Source organism: Prionailurus viverrinus, chromosome A1, assembly GCF_022837055.1.
Source record: "Prionailurus viverrinus isolate Anna chromosome A1, UM_Priviv_1.0, whole genome shotgun sequence".
Classification (NCBI taxonomy): domain Eukaryota; kingdom Metazoa; phylum Chordata; class Mammalia; order Carnivora; family Felidae; genus Prionailurus; species Prionailurus viverrinus.
Window position 1 is genome coordinate 70,564,458 of NC_062561.1, and position 14,863 is coordinate 70,579,320.

General features: G+C 41.7%; 1 protein-coding gene across 12 annotated transcripts in view; it reads right to left on the minus strand.

Annotated features, from left to right (window-relative positions):
* Nucleotides 1-3,679: 3,679 nt before the first annotated feature.
* Nucleotides 3,680-14,863, minus strand: part of DOCK9 (dedicator of cytokinesis 9) — a 290,974-nt gene continuing 279,790 nt past the window's right edge. For all 12 annotated transcript variants that reach the window (XM_047869233.1, XM_047869295.1, XM_047869278.1 and 9 more), the window contains 4 exons: nt 10,471-10,661; nt 7,279-7,379; nt 7,005-7,143; nt 3,680-4,966 (listed from right to left, as the gene is read on the minus strand). In XM_047869233.1, the coding sequence (XP_047725189.1) occupies nt 4,844-4,966; nt 7,005-7,143; nt 7,279-7,379; nt 10,471-10,661 (554 nt within the window). In that variant the 3' untranslated portion in view covers nt 3,680-4,843. The remainder of the gene's footprint in view (nt 4,967-7,004; nt 7,144-7,278; nt 7,380-10,470; nt 10,662-14,863) is intronic.

Below are 14,863 nucleotides of genomic sequence, written 5' to 3' on the forward strand. Positions count from 1 at the left end.
GAGAGTTGGTAGGGACATGATCAGATTCAGGTTAGAGTTTCTGGCAAGAATCCATCATAGGTGGGATGTGCACTTTTTGTCTTTGTGTCTTTCTTTGGTGATATTAACTCCTTCAGTAGTTACCCGTTTTCTTTTCTTAAATCTTTCTAGTAGCATCATGAACTCATAAGTTTAACTTTATATTTCCAATCCATTTCTATTATTATTCTTGCTGATGTTCTCTCCATGCCTGGCTACTAGCTAGAAGGAGCTTCTTTAAACTCTTTTGACAGGGCCTCAGGTGTTTTTTTGCCAGCACCCTGGTTGTCTGGTATGAAAAGATGTTCCAGATTCATCTTGGACTACTTCTGCCCTAAATCTGGAATCAGCAATTCTTTGGGGAGCCCTGGATCCTTCTAGTAGAAAAGGTATTTGGAGAGCACAATTTGGGCGCTGAGGGGTGCTCAGTAGCTATTGGCTTTGTCATTGTTTTTAGGCATCTTCTGTGAAACAAGTTAGGAAATAAGTGTTTAATAAATGTGCGTTTAAGATCAATATATCATGAATTCAAGTTGGTATTTCCACATCAAATTCAGAATGAAAGAGTTTTTAATTTTTATTTTTTAATTTTTAAATTTAATTATTATTATTTTTAGAGAGAAAGCATGTGAGTGAGAGAGAGGGGCAGAAGGAGAGAGAGGGACAGAATCGTCAGCAGGCTTTATGCTCAGCATGGAACCCGATGCAGGGCTCAATCCCACGAGCCTAGGATCATGACCTAAACCGAAATCAAGAGTCAGATGCTCAAATGACTAAGCCACCCAGGTGCCTCCAGAATGAAAAAATTTTAATTTAACTTCTTTGGTCTTAAAGATGTAAGTTTTTTTCCTCTCATGCCAAAAACTTGGTTCCCAAAGATATCAACATAATAACTCACTTACTTTCACCAGGAATAAACATATGAGTCTCAGAAGAACAATACAATCTCACAAAAACAATACACCACTTCCACAATTACTGAAAATGGTTTTTGTTTATTAGTCAATCATTTACGTATTTGTTGCCGCAATTTTTGTCCTTTGGGTATATCCCACTAGGAAGGCGCAGTGAAATTCCTATATGGTAAAGTCATTTGAAATAATTCCTTTGTGTTTATGTCATCAACTTGATATATGGTTATGCTCATTCATGTCATTTTGCTTTCAATTTTTAGGAATTAAAAAATTATTTTAATAATATTCACCTGGTTCTAAAGCCAAATCTATAAAGCAAATTATATTTGGACAAGCCTATCATCTAACCTCGTCCTCTACCTATCATTCTCTCTCTTCCCCCACAGGTAATACTTTAAAGTTTTTGTTTGTTTTCCTTTCCATCTAAAAAAACAGAAGCAAAATCTACTTATGTATATATTCTTCATTTCTTAAATAACGGGTAGCATACCATTCACTTTTTCCTGTCTTGTGATTTTTACTTACAGTATTCTGAAAATCACTCCTTGGCAGTGTACAGAGATATTCTTAATTCCTTTTTATAAGTATATAGTACTCTATTGTGTGCATGTATTGTAGTTTATTCAAGCGATCCCCTGTTGATGGAAATTAAATGCTTTTATCAATGGAGTTTCTATACTGAGTAACTCTGTCACATGGTTAAACAAGTCCCTACGGAGGGACCTTTCAAGCTACCTTTCAAGTTACGTCCCAATTCTCAGCAGCCTTCTCCACACCAAGGAGCTGGCTCTGTTTATGTACAGTACCTAGAGGTGGTAACTTCCCAGGTAGCAAATATTCCTGATAAGATACTAACTACACTCTTATTCTGAAAGTTACTTCAAAAAAATCTTATTGAAGGGAGAATAAGGAGTTATTATTTACCAGGTATAGAGTTTCCGTTTGGGATGATGAAGAAGTTCTGAGGATGGATGGTGGTGGTGATTGCACAACATTGGACTTAATGCCACTGAATTGTACACTTGAAAATAGTTAAAATGGGGGATGCCTGGGGGGTTTAGTTGGGTAAGCATCCGACTTGGGGTCAGGTCATGATCTCACTGCTCGTGAGCGCGAGTCCCGCATTGGGCTCTGTGCTGACAGCTCAGAGCCTGGAATCTTCTTCGGATTCTGTGTCTCCCTCTCTCCCTCCCTCCCCCACTCACATTCTGTCTCTCTCAAAAACTAAACATTTTAAATGAAAAAATTAAAACAAAGAAATTGTTAAAATGATAAATTTTATATGTTTCTCCTACCTCAATAAAAAAGGGAAAGATGTATGGGAAACATAAACAAATTACTTAAAAATAGCAATAAAATTTTTTTAATGTTAAAAAAATTTCCCCAATACACTGCTAATTTATTGTGTGACTTCATACCAAAATGAGAATTTTATATGTAAACTAAATGATATTTTTAATTGGTACAGATGTACTCTGTCACGGGGTCAACAGTAGATGTCTTCAACAAGGACATGGCTCCTTTCTCCACTGCTGTAATAAATGAGGGTTGGTCACCTTCCAAGCTGAATCATATCTGACATGGCATCTGTACAAATTACTCTCCAAGTCTAATGAAGAGATAGCAAGTTAGCACTTTCCAGACTTATATTTATCTTACTACACGGTGACTTGAGTTTTATGGTTTCTAAATAAGGCATTTATGACCAGGAAATCCAGCTCAGTGACAAAGGAGACATACTGCTATATCCATTCCTGCTGATGTTGGAGTCAAGGTTTATTACACTGCGCCGGGGAAGTCAGAGACTCAGGGCAAACCTTCATGGAGAATTGTGTTTAGCTCTAAATCCGGATCCGCTAATGGACGGGCTGTCGACTCTGGTGAATTGCCATCATGCTTCACCGTCTCTTCTTCATGACCTTGTCTCCACCTATAAAATACGGACTTAACCACTGACTGAGAATGTTTCAAAGACGCCAAAAGATCCTTGGCGTCTGGGTGTTCAAGATGTACATCACATTTTCTTTCCTCAACTGGTTATGTGAAAAACAGCTTTTTAAAAGCCTTCAAGTAGGAAAAGCAGCCATTTTACTTCTTGGGGAAAGACTCCTCTTCCTTTCATCGCTGTGACTACACGGGGCTGGGTGACAATGAACTCACCTGCCAGCCACCGGGCATATCAGAGGCAGGACTGGCACCTGCAATCAGAGCTGTCACTTGACTTGGCTTTCTTTGGGATGACACAGATCGCAGGGCGTGTGCACACATGGCTGCCAGTGCACGGCTGGCTCAGTGACCAGCTTGTCTCCGAGTAGTCATCTCAAAAGCAAGCAAGGAAACTGATGAAGATGGAACTCTCGACAGAGCCGAAGAGGAAAAGCCAGAGGGCACAGGTGTCTGTGCAGGCTCGGCAACAGCTAGTAGAATTCAGAGCCAGGCCACGGTGCAGCAGCGCATTTATCCAAGGCAACTGGCAGATCTGAGGTCTAGACCTGCCTCCTGAAATCTGTACCACGGAGACATACGCGGGGGCAGACAAAAATGGTATCAGGATTCCCCATGTACCCAACCTCAGCTTCAACAACTGCCAACGTTTGTCAGTCTTGTCTCCTCCACCCAGCCCCTTTCTTTTCCTCAACTTTTAAAGCAAATTTCATATACTATGTTAGTTCACCGCCAAGTATTCCAATATCCTGGCCCTCTTGGGAATGGCTAATAATAATAAATACCCAATAGTCACTACCAGAAAATCAGCAATGTTATTTTTAATACAGATGTGGTACAGAATGTTTACTTACAGCAGGGCAGAGATTCTAGTTAAATAAAATTAAAAACCTTTATTTTCCCAAATATAAAATTACTAAATTAATGTCTCAAAAGAAAATATAACATGGTGAAAGCTTTAAATCACACCACGATTCACCACAGGATTTATGGTTTACCAATTACATACTCCACCACTTTGGCAAAAGGATGAGATTTTTTAAAAGTTTATAAACCTAACAGAGCAAAGACTGTATACACCTCCATATTGCACTTTTTTTATGTACAAGGATAAAACAGTAAAGTCAAGTGTATTGCATATACTAAGAACGGCACCAATTTGTCACAACGAAACTTAATGCAGAAGCGGATGTGAGGAGTATTAAAAAATGTAGAAATGTAATCCATGTATGTACAGAGTGTGGAGACTGTATTAACAAACTCATATGTACATTACAATATACTGTACTACTTTTAAATTTTTTAGCATAGTTTTGTTTATTAATAGAGGCCTTTGGTTCTAAACTGCTTGACTAGTTTTAAGCTCACATAGTTTCTTAAGCTTTCCTATTTTTTAGATGCAAGTATATGAGTATAAAAGCACTCAACCTTCTGGCTCACTGGTACAAAAGTTACAATGATCAGTTCCCTTAGGTCATCAAAAACTAGTCACAAAAATAGTTCTTGTATTCAACCTGAATGTGCCACAGGAAAAAAAAATATTTTCAAGGTTTTCCAGCTTAGCCTAGAGGCAAACGTTACTCCAGCCTCCATTTCAGTGCTACTGTCCCTGCTCTGTACATTCCAGAACACGTGTTTTCTCTAGGCCATTTATTTTAATACTACTCTGTAAGGAAGAATAAAATCTCACTCCAGCTTAAGAGAGTTCGCCACACACCCCCGTTAAGACATAATGAAAAGTTCGAATATTGCCAGCAAGATTTAAAAAAATATGTGTACCCTCTTATGACTCTTCTAGAAAATCGGCTGTGAAATAACACCGTTCTTGAGTTCCTTTCTCTCCCATTCCCCTTCACTTCTTCTTGTGCTCGGTCCTCCCTGTGTCTTGCACGAGCCCAGTGATTAACTTTGGAAATCATCCTGAGTTTGCAAATGACAAAGCCCCACATACGGTCCGTGAGGCAAAATCACACAACTGAGGACGAGCTGGTCATTCCGTGAACCAGGGTGCTTGTTGGAGTCCCGCTGATGGCATTGAAGATGTGAAGGGAATTCGGTAAAACGCTCGTCTTCTCCTCCAGCGGGCAAATCTTGAGGCACAGAAATACAACATTACTGAAGTGTAATGCCCCTAAAGACATTTCTCAAAATGGCGTGTTTCACGTAACACAATTTATCATCCAATGGTCACTGTTACTCTGAATGATGGTATGCTCAGAGAGCTCGGCTTTGGCGGTTTGCAGAGGGATTATGTCAGCTCATCTAGAAAATGGCCTTTTTCAGATCAGGATTTTAAGGGAAAGTCAAGTACAATGGGTTTTGTTTCCTTTATAAAGTACTGAATGGAGCCTTCTCTTCTAGACTCACCAGATTATAAGGTGGTGAAGTCTATCTTACACGTACTTGCCAGGGACATGACCTAGCCCTGTTGCTTGGAAAAGTCTTTTAAAATGAGTCCTGAGCATCTCTGTTTTTCCACTGGCTCCTTCTCTCAGGGTCTTACAGATTTCCATCCTGGGAAAGAGACAGCAGCTGCCCCTATGACCCTGAACAGGTCTCTCTTCACACTCGGTAACGCGGGGGAGAATTCTAGGGACGAGACTTGACCTACTGCCAGGTGGAAATTGAGAGGAACATACACAGTCAGAGGCTCCCCTGGGAAAACCAAAAGCAAGTCTACTCCAGGTTACAACCCTTTTTGCTTAAGGATTCAAAAGAGTTTAATCTTCACAGTTGTTGAGATAATGGAAAGTTCAAGGTGCAGTTTAGAGCACGGCACTGCGAGAAATGTCCATATGATATGGGAGCTTATTCTAACATTATCAGTCCACATTGTTTTCCTACTTTCTTCTCTTCTAGTGCCAAATGCTGACACCCACTGATCAAACTCTCTGTTACACAGCAATCTGTAAGCTCCATGGAAAAGACCTTGGGCTTTCTCCAAAAACTTATTTTCATGAGACCATCCCTTTTCTGCTTTATCATTCACACATGTATTTCTTTCATCAGTTCAATTTTTTTCTGCTTTTCTACATGCCCGGAAGAGGGTGCCTCCCTCTGCACACACTTTATGCCAATGTCTGCAGTTATTCAAACTCAGTCATAACTTTACGTGAAGCAGTTTATCGAGGTTCAGAAAAATAAAATTAAAAAATGACATTACCATCCCATCTGAATGTGTTAGCATGGAAGAGGAGGAAAAAAAAGCAAGCAAGTTAAAGATCAGACATTTCAGTTAGTTTCCTGCAAAAGACATTTCCTAACTGGATCGTCACATGATATGTTAACTGATATAAGTGGTCCTGGCTTTCATTTGAAAGACTGAACGACAATCGTGTAGGAAACCGGAAAAGGAGTTATGTGCAATGGAAGTACTCATGTTACTTGTGAAGAATGGCACTGTGATTTGGAAGAAGTCACTGTGGCCGATGGAGAATGGACCCCTACAAAATCAATACTCTGGAAGCTGCTCTTTGACATGCACTTAGTTGCCTGGGTAGCTGCCCCTCTGACTACTGAGCCCACATACATGATCCTACTGAAAGGAGCTCATACAGGAAGGTGATAGTAGCCATGTAACCAGGAAAGATGCCCAAAATAACAAGGACTAGAGAAGCCACCATGAAGAATCCATTGGGGCACCCAAGTCAGCTGTGAACAGTCAAAAACTGAACAACCCTGTTCTTTTAAGTGGCGAAAGACATTTAATGTTAACAGAAAATTCTTTAAACTAGGCTGGCAAGTCTTGGTCTTTCAAAGGATTGGGTGAATAAAAAGATTCCTAGGAACAAGCTAGGTATTTCTTTTTTATGTGAGTTTTGTTTTGCTTTGAGCTAGATTAGGGTGGGGAGGGACAGAGCTTCGAACCACAACCACCTCTAAGAGTGACAAAAAGGAGGTGGGTGCTGCTCTCCTCTGGTTGTGTTGGATGTTAACAGGCGGGCTAGCTCTTAGCCCTTCCCCAGGTAACCTGCACTCAGAGGGCAGCAGCGTGTAGCATGCTACATTACTCTTCAGATACCAAAATTCTGGAAGGACATCAGAAGGTTTAGGCCATCCCAGGGCGCATGTGAGAACCCAACTAGCACGTGCTTGCTAAAAATGACAAGAACCGAGCGTGGCACTTACCTGCTCATGCATGATCTCGGAAAGCTCTTTCGCCATCTCCCTGTAGTTGGCCTTCATTTCTTCCTGGTACTCTAGCTGGTCCTCTTTGATCAGCCGCTCATTTACCGCTAAGGCTTGACCGCAAGCTTCCACAAATTGCCTGAAATGGTAAGAGAGAGGGAAATAAAGGCATGTTGAGGACAAAGAGAGAGTCCAACTGGTAGCACCTCTTTCTTGAATGAGCACAGATATGATGGATACTTGAAGAGAAAGAGACATTTCCAGTGTACTTTACCTGAAAACTTCTTTAAGCAACTTCACTTTGTTGTCAGGGTATCTTTTTGTGTTTGTGTCATCTAGGAAAGCTCGGGCATATGCTAGTGGACCCGCGTTGACCTAGATCAAGAACAAAGATTTTAAAGTATGTTATTATAAAAATGACCATTCTCATTGATTTGGTTTCAGTTGGCATGTGCTAACAACGCTGTTCAAGCTAGTCATGACTCCTGCCCTCCAGGAACTGACAATCTGAAAGAGGAAACCATGAACAAAGCTTATATTATTATATGTCATTTGATTTTATCACCTCAGACATCATCAGGGTGTTTGAGATGATGGCTCATTTTACGAAGGAGGAAGCAGAGTTTGGAAAACTGAAGGACTTGTTCAAGGTTGAACAGCCAATAAGCAAAACACCTGAGGTCAGAGCCCAAGTCTTCCAATTGGTATTTGTGCTATGCTACACTGACTGAAGGTCCATGTGTGAGTTCAGTGAAAAACTAAAGAATATAGTATATTGGCCAATTTTTAAAAAACTGTTCACCTCTTTGAACTGTGTAGACAGCCATGGGCAAATCGATTTGCTATCTTCAAATGAAGTAACCAGCTGAGGTGTGCTGGAATGCCAAAGATTAGGGGCATTTAGCAACAGGGTGAGTGAACCAGAACCCTGCATCTCTTGATTAGCCAAGAAGAGTTCCTTGAAGTTGGATAGTCAGGATACATGGGAATGTGGAGAGAAAGAAGGTCAGATACACTGGGTGGGAAAGAGAAAGTCCTAGGCATCTGAGATGGCATGAGAAAGAACTTGACATGTGATTATCACATCATTTTCCCTGGGAGGTCTGGCGGGCTTGGAAGTAAATAAGTAGGGAGGGTCTGTCACTGTTGGTGAAGGAGCTGGGCTCTGGTTCTGACCCACGGTAGGCATGACCTGTGCAGTAATGGCAGGAGAGCTGAGGTATGGGAATTCATACCAGAGGTGGGGAGACAGAGGGCCACAGTGGTGGGAGATGGGCCTCCAAGTCAGGAACAACTAGTTAACCTGTGATGACTGCAGGTATCATCATACTGGTGTTGCATGGGGAACTATGCTAATGATCTGGACATGACCCAAATGACCAATTACCTAAAATGACACAATATACTCAATTTTAAGGATATGCAAACAGGAAAGATGATATGATTTCATAAGGACTAACATAACCAGATCTTGGAGTACAGAGTCATATAGCCACCATGATGGCTCTGTCTTATACAAGAGAAACCCCAGTGAGGTTCTTGGTATAAGAATTACAGAAATACCTAAATAAAATGGTAAAGTTAATTTCCTATAGCTGCAACTTCACTGTTACCTTGGTGGGCACACACGTATAAAAAAAAAAATCTCCTCAGGGTCACCTGGTTGGCTCAGTCATTTAAGCGTCTGAGTCTTGGTTTCAGCTCAGGTCATGATCTCATGGTTGGTGAGTTTGAGCCCCACATTGGCTCAAGAGCCTGCTTAGGATTCTCTCTCTCCCTCTCTCTCTACCCTCCCCTGCTCACGTTGTGTCTGTCTCTCTCAAAATAAAGAAATAAACTTTAAAAAGAAACTCATCATCATGGAATAATGATCTTTGCTTCTTAAAGATGATTGGGTATTTATAAATCTCTAAGGTCGCTGTCAAATGGAAGGGCACATTATGCCCTTTAGAAAGCTCAACCTGTCCAGCCCCACCCTTTACTGGCGCCCATACCTCTCCGCTGGTGTTCTGATAGAGGCTGGATGTTCCCAGGCTATGTTAATGAGTGGTTTTGTTTTTATAGTTGCAGAAAAGTGTGGCCTCTGCACCCATCATGTAATTGCTCATGTTGTTAGAATATTTATCATATTCACTTGATAACTTATTTTGGTACATAAGTCTTTCAGGTCATGAGGGAAGAGGTTGAAACATCTACAAGCCCTTTTGTGGTGAATGACATTTAGAAAATGTTAGGCAACAATCCAGTGTGTATTTGATTAGAAGGGTAACAAGAACTGATTCCAGAAAATAAATGAAAACAACCCTTAAAACTTACATATTACATCTACATGCAACTTTCATAAATGTAAGACATTTATGAGATAGAACATAAGTGGGGGAGGCGCAGAGAGGGAGACAGAGAATCTGAAGCAGGCTCCAGGCTCTGAGCTGTTAGCAGAGAGACTGATGTGGGGCTTGAACTCATGAACCATGAGATCATGACCTGAGCCGAAGTTGGACGCTTAAACAATTGAGCTACCCAGGTGCCCCAAATGTAACCTTCTTTGAAGAAAGGAATTGGATATAAGGATGTGTGTGTGTGTGTGTGTGTAAAACATGTGCTAGAATTATCTATATATACTTAAAAAATCACTAAAGCAAGAAGCATACAAATCACTGGAAGGAGGTGATTTGCCAGTTTCCTTGGAAATCATGTAAGTAAGATACCTTTTAAAAACCAATTATTTTGAAGTATAATATACAAACAAAAAGGTACATATACCATGAGGTCATACCTTATTGAATTTTCACAACTGAACATACATATATAATCAGTAGATAAAAAATTATCTTTTCACTAAATGGTGCACATTGCTTGGATAACTATATGGAAAAAATGTATCTTGACCCCTATCTGTTACCACATACAATAGATTCCAGCTGGATTGCAGATCTATACAGGAATACTAAACAAAGGAAGAAAACATTGGAGAACATTTTTGAGACAGATTTAAGAATGAAGTTCTTAAAGAGGGCGCAAAAATGTTACTAATTAAGGAAAAATTAATTAATTTACCATAAAATGAATAAATTTCTGTTAATCAAAACATACCATTAAGAGAGTGAAACTTAAGGTACTTTTTCAGATACAATTTTCATAGAAACCAGAAAACAACAGTTTTGTAAGGAACCCTACAGCTATTCACACTTCTTTATATTTAGAAGAGTCTTGATGTTTCCAGTTAGGCACCTAGAATTCCCCAAAGTACTAAAAAGACACTCCTCCAGGTGGGGTTGGATGGGGGCCCCAAGTCTACCGCCCCCTTCTGGTATCAGGAGACACTGCACAGATACTGGAAGGTAACTGGGATGACCAGGTCAAGTAGGGATCTACACTAGACCTTGCTGGGCTTGAAATTTACCAAGGTCCAAATGAGCCCCTGCGACTGTTGCCCTGTGGTTTGCTTTGACAGCGATGGGCTCACCTGAACGCTCACGCTGCCCTGGAGTTTGAGCTGCAGCTTGATCATGTCTACTTCGGCTGAGGAACACAGCTGCCGGAGCTCGGCCACCTTCTTACTCATCTCGTCAATGGCTACTTCGATGGGGTTCAGGTCGGTGTGGTGCTGGTACATGACGGGGATCCGCTTCTTCACATAAGGGAAGCAGTGTATTGCTGTGGAGGAACGAGTCCCAGAAATGATGCTGCAGCTTGTATCGTCTTTACTACTATTGAGGTAGAAGTACTTATTATTCCCATTTTATAGATAAGGAACCCAAAGCTTGCTAAAGTCACATGCCAGGGTTTCGTGGAACCACAGCACTGTCTTCCTTTATCACTGCGCATGTTTAATGACAGGTTGTATGGTGCAAAGTCAAGAGAGTTGGGTCTTTTTGTGTATGTTTGAAGAAATTACTATCATTTCCTGCTCAGTTTTCTTAACCATAAATGCCTTACCTTCCTTGGAAGTTGTGAGATCTGAAAGACTAGTAGGTGTAAGAGGGCTTTGAAAACATTAAGAACGGTACAGAGTTTTGAGATATCAACAGACCAGATTTTAAGTCCAGAAAATAGTTCCATAAACATATCCTTGAGAAAATTCACTTCTCTAGAGAATTTTGAATTACATGCTTGAATTTGCACAAATCAGAGAAATCAGTGAAAAATAACAAGTGAGAACATATTTCCAAGTATTTTATAAACCAGATATTCAGGCTGTTGAAGTCACACTAATCATAAAGATATTTTGAAACAGAAGTGAATAAAAAACAGAAATAAGAATATTTATGTTTTCTTATACTTTTTTCTCCCCTACAAAAAAACCAACCAATAGTATTGTTTTCACTTATCTTAATAAGAAGCCTGAACGTATCAACAAAATGAATAGAAAAACAGCCAGTTCTAATTTGGGTCTGTTTTAAATTTCTACCTTTTTGCTTTACATGGCATATAAATATCTCTAATATCTTTATTTAATATATATGTATGAATAGACATGAATATAAATGCTTAAAAGCTAATTTTATTTTTTAACAAGCCAAAGTAAGACGGGAATGTTACACTTGGATCATTGCTGTTTAGTAAGTGGCTAGGGAGAGTTTACTTAGAAAGGCCTCAGTGAGAAAACAGGGCCAGCACCATGCAGCACAGAGTCCAGGTGGGTCACCCAAAGTCTGCACAAAGCGGGAGGTGTTCAGCCTGCCGCAGCCTCAAGTCACACCCTGACAGGCCTGTTCTAGTCCCTCAATGTTTTATCGATCACAGACCAAAGGTCTGTGTCTCCTATTTCTTTTGCATTCCTTGTGGATGGTTTTTAAGTGGCAGCAGTGGGATTGATCAATCCTCTTGGAACCTGACGCTTCTTTGGTAGCGTGGTAAGACCTGGGCCTCGCTGCTCTCCAGCCGGGGAGCCAGAGGTGCACCCGGGGGTGGACAGAAAGCGCTTTACAGACTGCCACTGCACTGTCATGAGTAAGAAGTGCCGTGGAAGCGTTTCATGAGGCTAACAGTGGTGTCAAAACACAGGTGATTAGCGTAATCACAGTTATTTTTGAGTATTTCCGAGAGAACAGTTAATTCCACGGATGTCTGTGAGATGTATGCGGACTATACGGATTTCATTCAGCGTAAAAGTCCTGAGTCTTGCGATGGTAAGTGGAGACTTAGAGAAGCAAGGGAGAGTATAATGATACAGAAAACTCAGAGCCTGTGCATGAGCCCACCAGGTCCATGTGAGCTGGGATCCCCCTGCCTTCCTTGCTGGTCCCATCTTTCTTCCTCTCCCTCAGACTCACTCAGCTCCAGCCATGCCGGCCTGCTGGTTGTCCCCTGAATGTGCTGGGCACAAGCACCCCCACCCATTGGCTTTTGCCCAGACAGCTCCTTCTTCCTCCAGATGTTTGCGTGGCCTACTCCCTCACCTCCTTCAAGTCTGGACTAAAGTGTCACCTCCTCAAGTGAGGCCCCTCTGGGCTACTCCATTTTAAATTGCAACCCTACCCCTTCAGTCCCACCTTTCTGATCTCCTTTTGCTTTTGTCCAGAACAAGTATTACCTTCCAACACAGGTATGTTTACCCATTATGTTTACTGGTTATTATCTGTCTCCTTCTGCTAGAAGGAGACTGCCTAATGCAGACGTGTGTGTTTTGTTACAAAGCCAGGATGGAATACTGCCTGTGCTCCACAAATGTTGTGGAATCAATTAATGCATTAGTGTCCAAATGGCTAAATGAAAGAGCAAAGTGGCCTGGAGGGTGGAAGGTTAGGTGACTGACTGAGTGAAGCATCACATTACTATAAAATGGCCGGACCTCATGCCGTGCGGCCTTTCAGGAAGGAAGGTGAGGAAGAAGGGGCTTAGGGGCATGGGTGCCTATACAGCCTGGTGAGACTGAATAGAAGGTGAAGAGCAGGAGAATATTTCTCCCCTGAGTGGGAGTCTGGGCAGGATTTGGAAGACTCTGGAATAGTGATTGGGAAGAAGCTCCATGGCAGGAGTTCCATGACAGGAAGAGAGGAGGGGGTTAAGTTAGGAGGCAGGCTCAGAAATTTACACAGAAGCGGTGTGGAGGTTTTCCTGGTTTTCCAAATGATCCCACAATTGCAGCAAACTGACTGACCTACCCAGGGAAGTGAGCCTTTGCCGGGTTCAGAGGGCAGGCAGGGCCGGGGCTCCCCCACAACTTGAATGGTCAAAGGTCTGGTTTGAAGGAAAGCAATGGAAGAAGAGCCTGAAGGATTAATAACATAGGGGAAAACTCTCAAGTTCAAAGTCTTTGGAATATCCTGGTCTGTGTGCCTGTAAAGGTTGATACGGAGCTCACGTGTTTTTAGTAGCATTTTTACAACCCTTTCTCTAAATCTTTATGCTGCCCAGAAACTATCCTTTTGATATTTGGAGATCTTTCAGAGTGAAAACTATACCTTTTTTGGGTATTTTGTTGTACTGTAATCCCCTTTGGCTCATTAGCAACCTCAAAAGGCAAGGGGACCACTGGTGGATAAGATCCAGTGAAATAAAGTACATTCTTGCCCCTCCTGGGTATCATTTATGATGTTCTTCAACACAAGATGGATAGTGTAAGTCTATCCATTTTACAGATGGGGAAACTAAGGCATAGAGAGAGGTTAGGTGACTTGCCCGGGATCACAGTGAGCACTGCCTTGGGTCTGCAGGGCGAGGCCCGGGCTCTGTACTGCCCATACTTTCCCATCCCCACAGATGAGCTGACACCCCTGTGTTAACTCTGCCTCTCTCTGCAGCGGTGATACTCTGTCTCCTCTGTTCCGGCAGGTACAGAGCTTTGCTCTTGTTCTCTAGCTGATCAAAAACATTTCTGTGACAAAATGATAAACTGTGACCCTGAAGGAAATCTGGCCAGGGAAAACACTGTTTCTGAATCGATAATGCTCCTGAGCAGAATAATCCTAATAAAAAATCCTGACCCCGACTCATCAGGGAACTGGGTTTATTTTAAGCGCAGTGCTTAAACTGGAGCGGCACCAGAGTCACCTGGGGGGGGCTTGTTCAACACAACTAGCTGGGCCCCACGCCCAGAGTTTCTGATTCAGCAGGGCTGGGCGGGGCCCACAAATCTGAATTTCTCCCATTCCCAGATGATGCTTATGCTGCAGGTCCAGGAACAGTGTGATAAGCACGGACTTAAGGTCATGACTGTAGAGATAAATGCCCCAAGCTGGCATAGTGACCCCACCTAGAAATGTAGTTATCTTGTCTAAGAAGAAGAATTTGCTACTGTGTCCATGAGAAAAACAACTCCTCTCCCTATGGGGAGGGACTACCATTTTTGAGGACAATACTGTTTGAATTTCACGTGTTATCATTACTCTAAAAGTAGTAGGGGCTCTTTCTTTAAGAAAGCAGGAGGTTTTTTTGTTTTTTTAATTTTAACTTTTATCTCAGTTCCTTCCTAGGAAGGGTGAAGAATTCTCTGTAATATGCTGTTCTGAGCTATTTTACAATGAGTCATGTTCTTTCTTTGGTAATAGCTTTACTGAGATACAGACTCATCCACTGAAAGTGTCCAGTTCAGTGGTGAGAATGGAGCCCATGTGAAATGTGGCATCTTAACAGGGGTCCTTTCACTCATCATCACACTGTTCCCTATTATTGCCTGGCAACATCAGCTTCTAGACAGAGCAATGGACACCTTCCTGGTTCTACTGAACTATCACTCTTTGAAACAGCGGATGTAGACACACCTGGCTTTCTGAGCAGACCTCTCACCGACTTTTTTTGAGGTCAAGAAAGTGTTCTATTTTAGGTTACCCTAGTCACGCTGCTGACCCCAACCCAAGAGTGGACAAGGTCAGGTTCCCTCAGAGAAGGTAAGAGTCTACACTGTCAGGAACTAG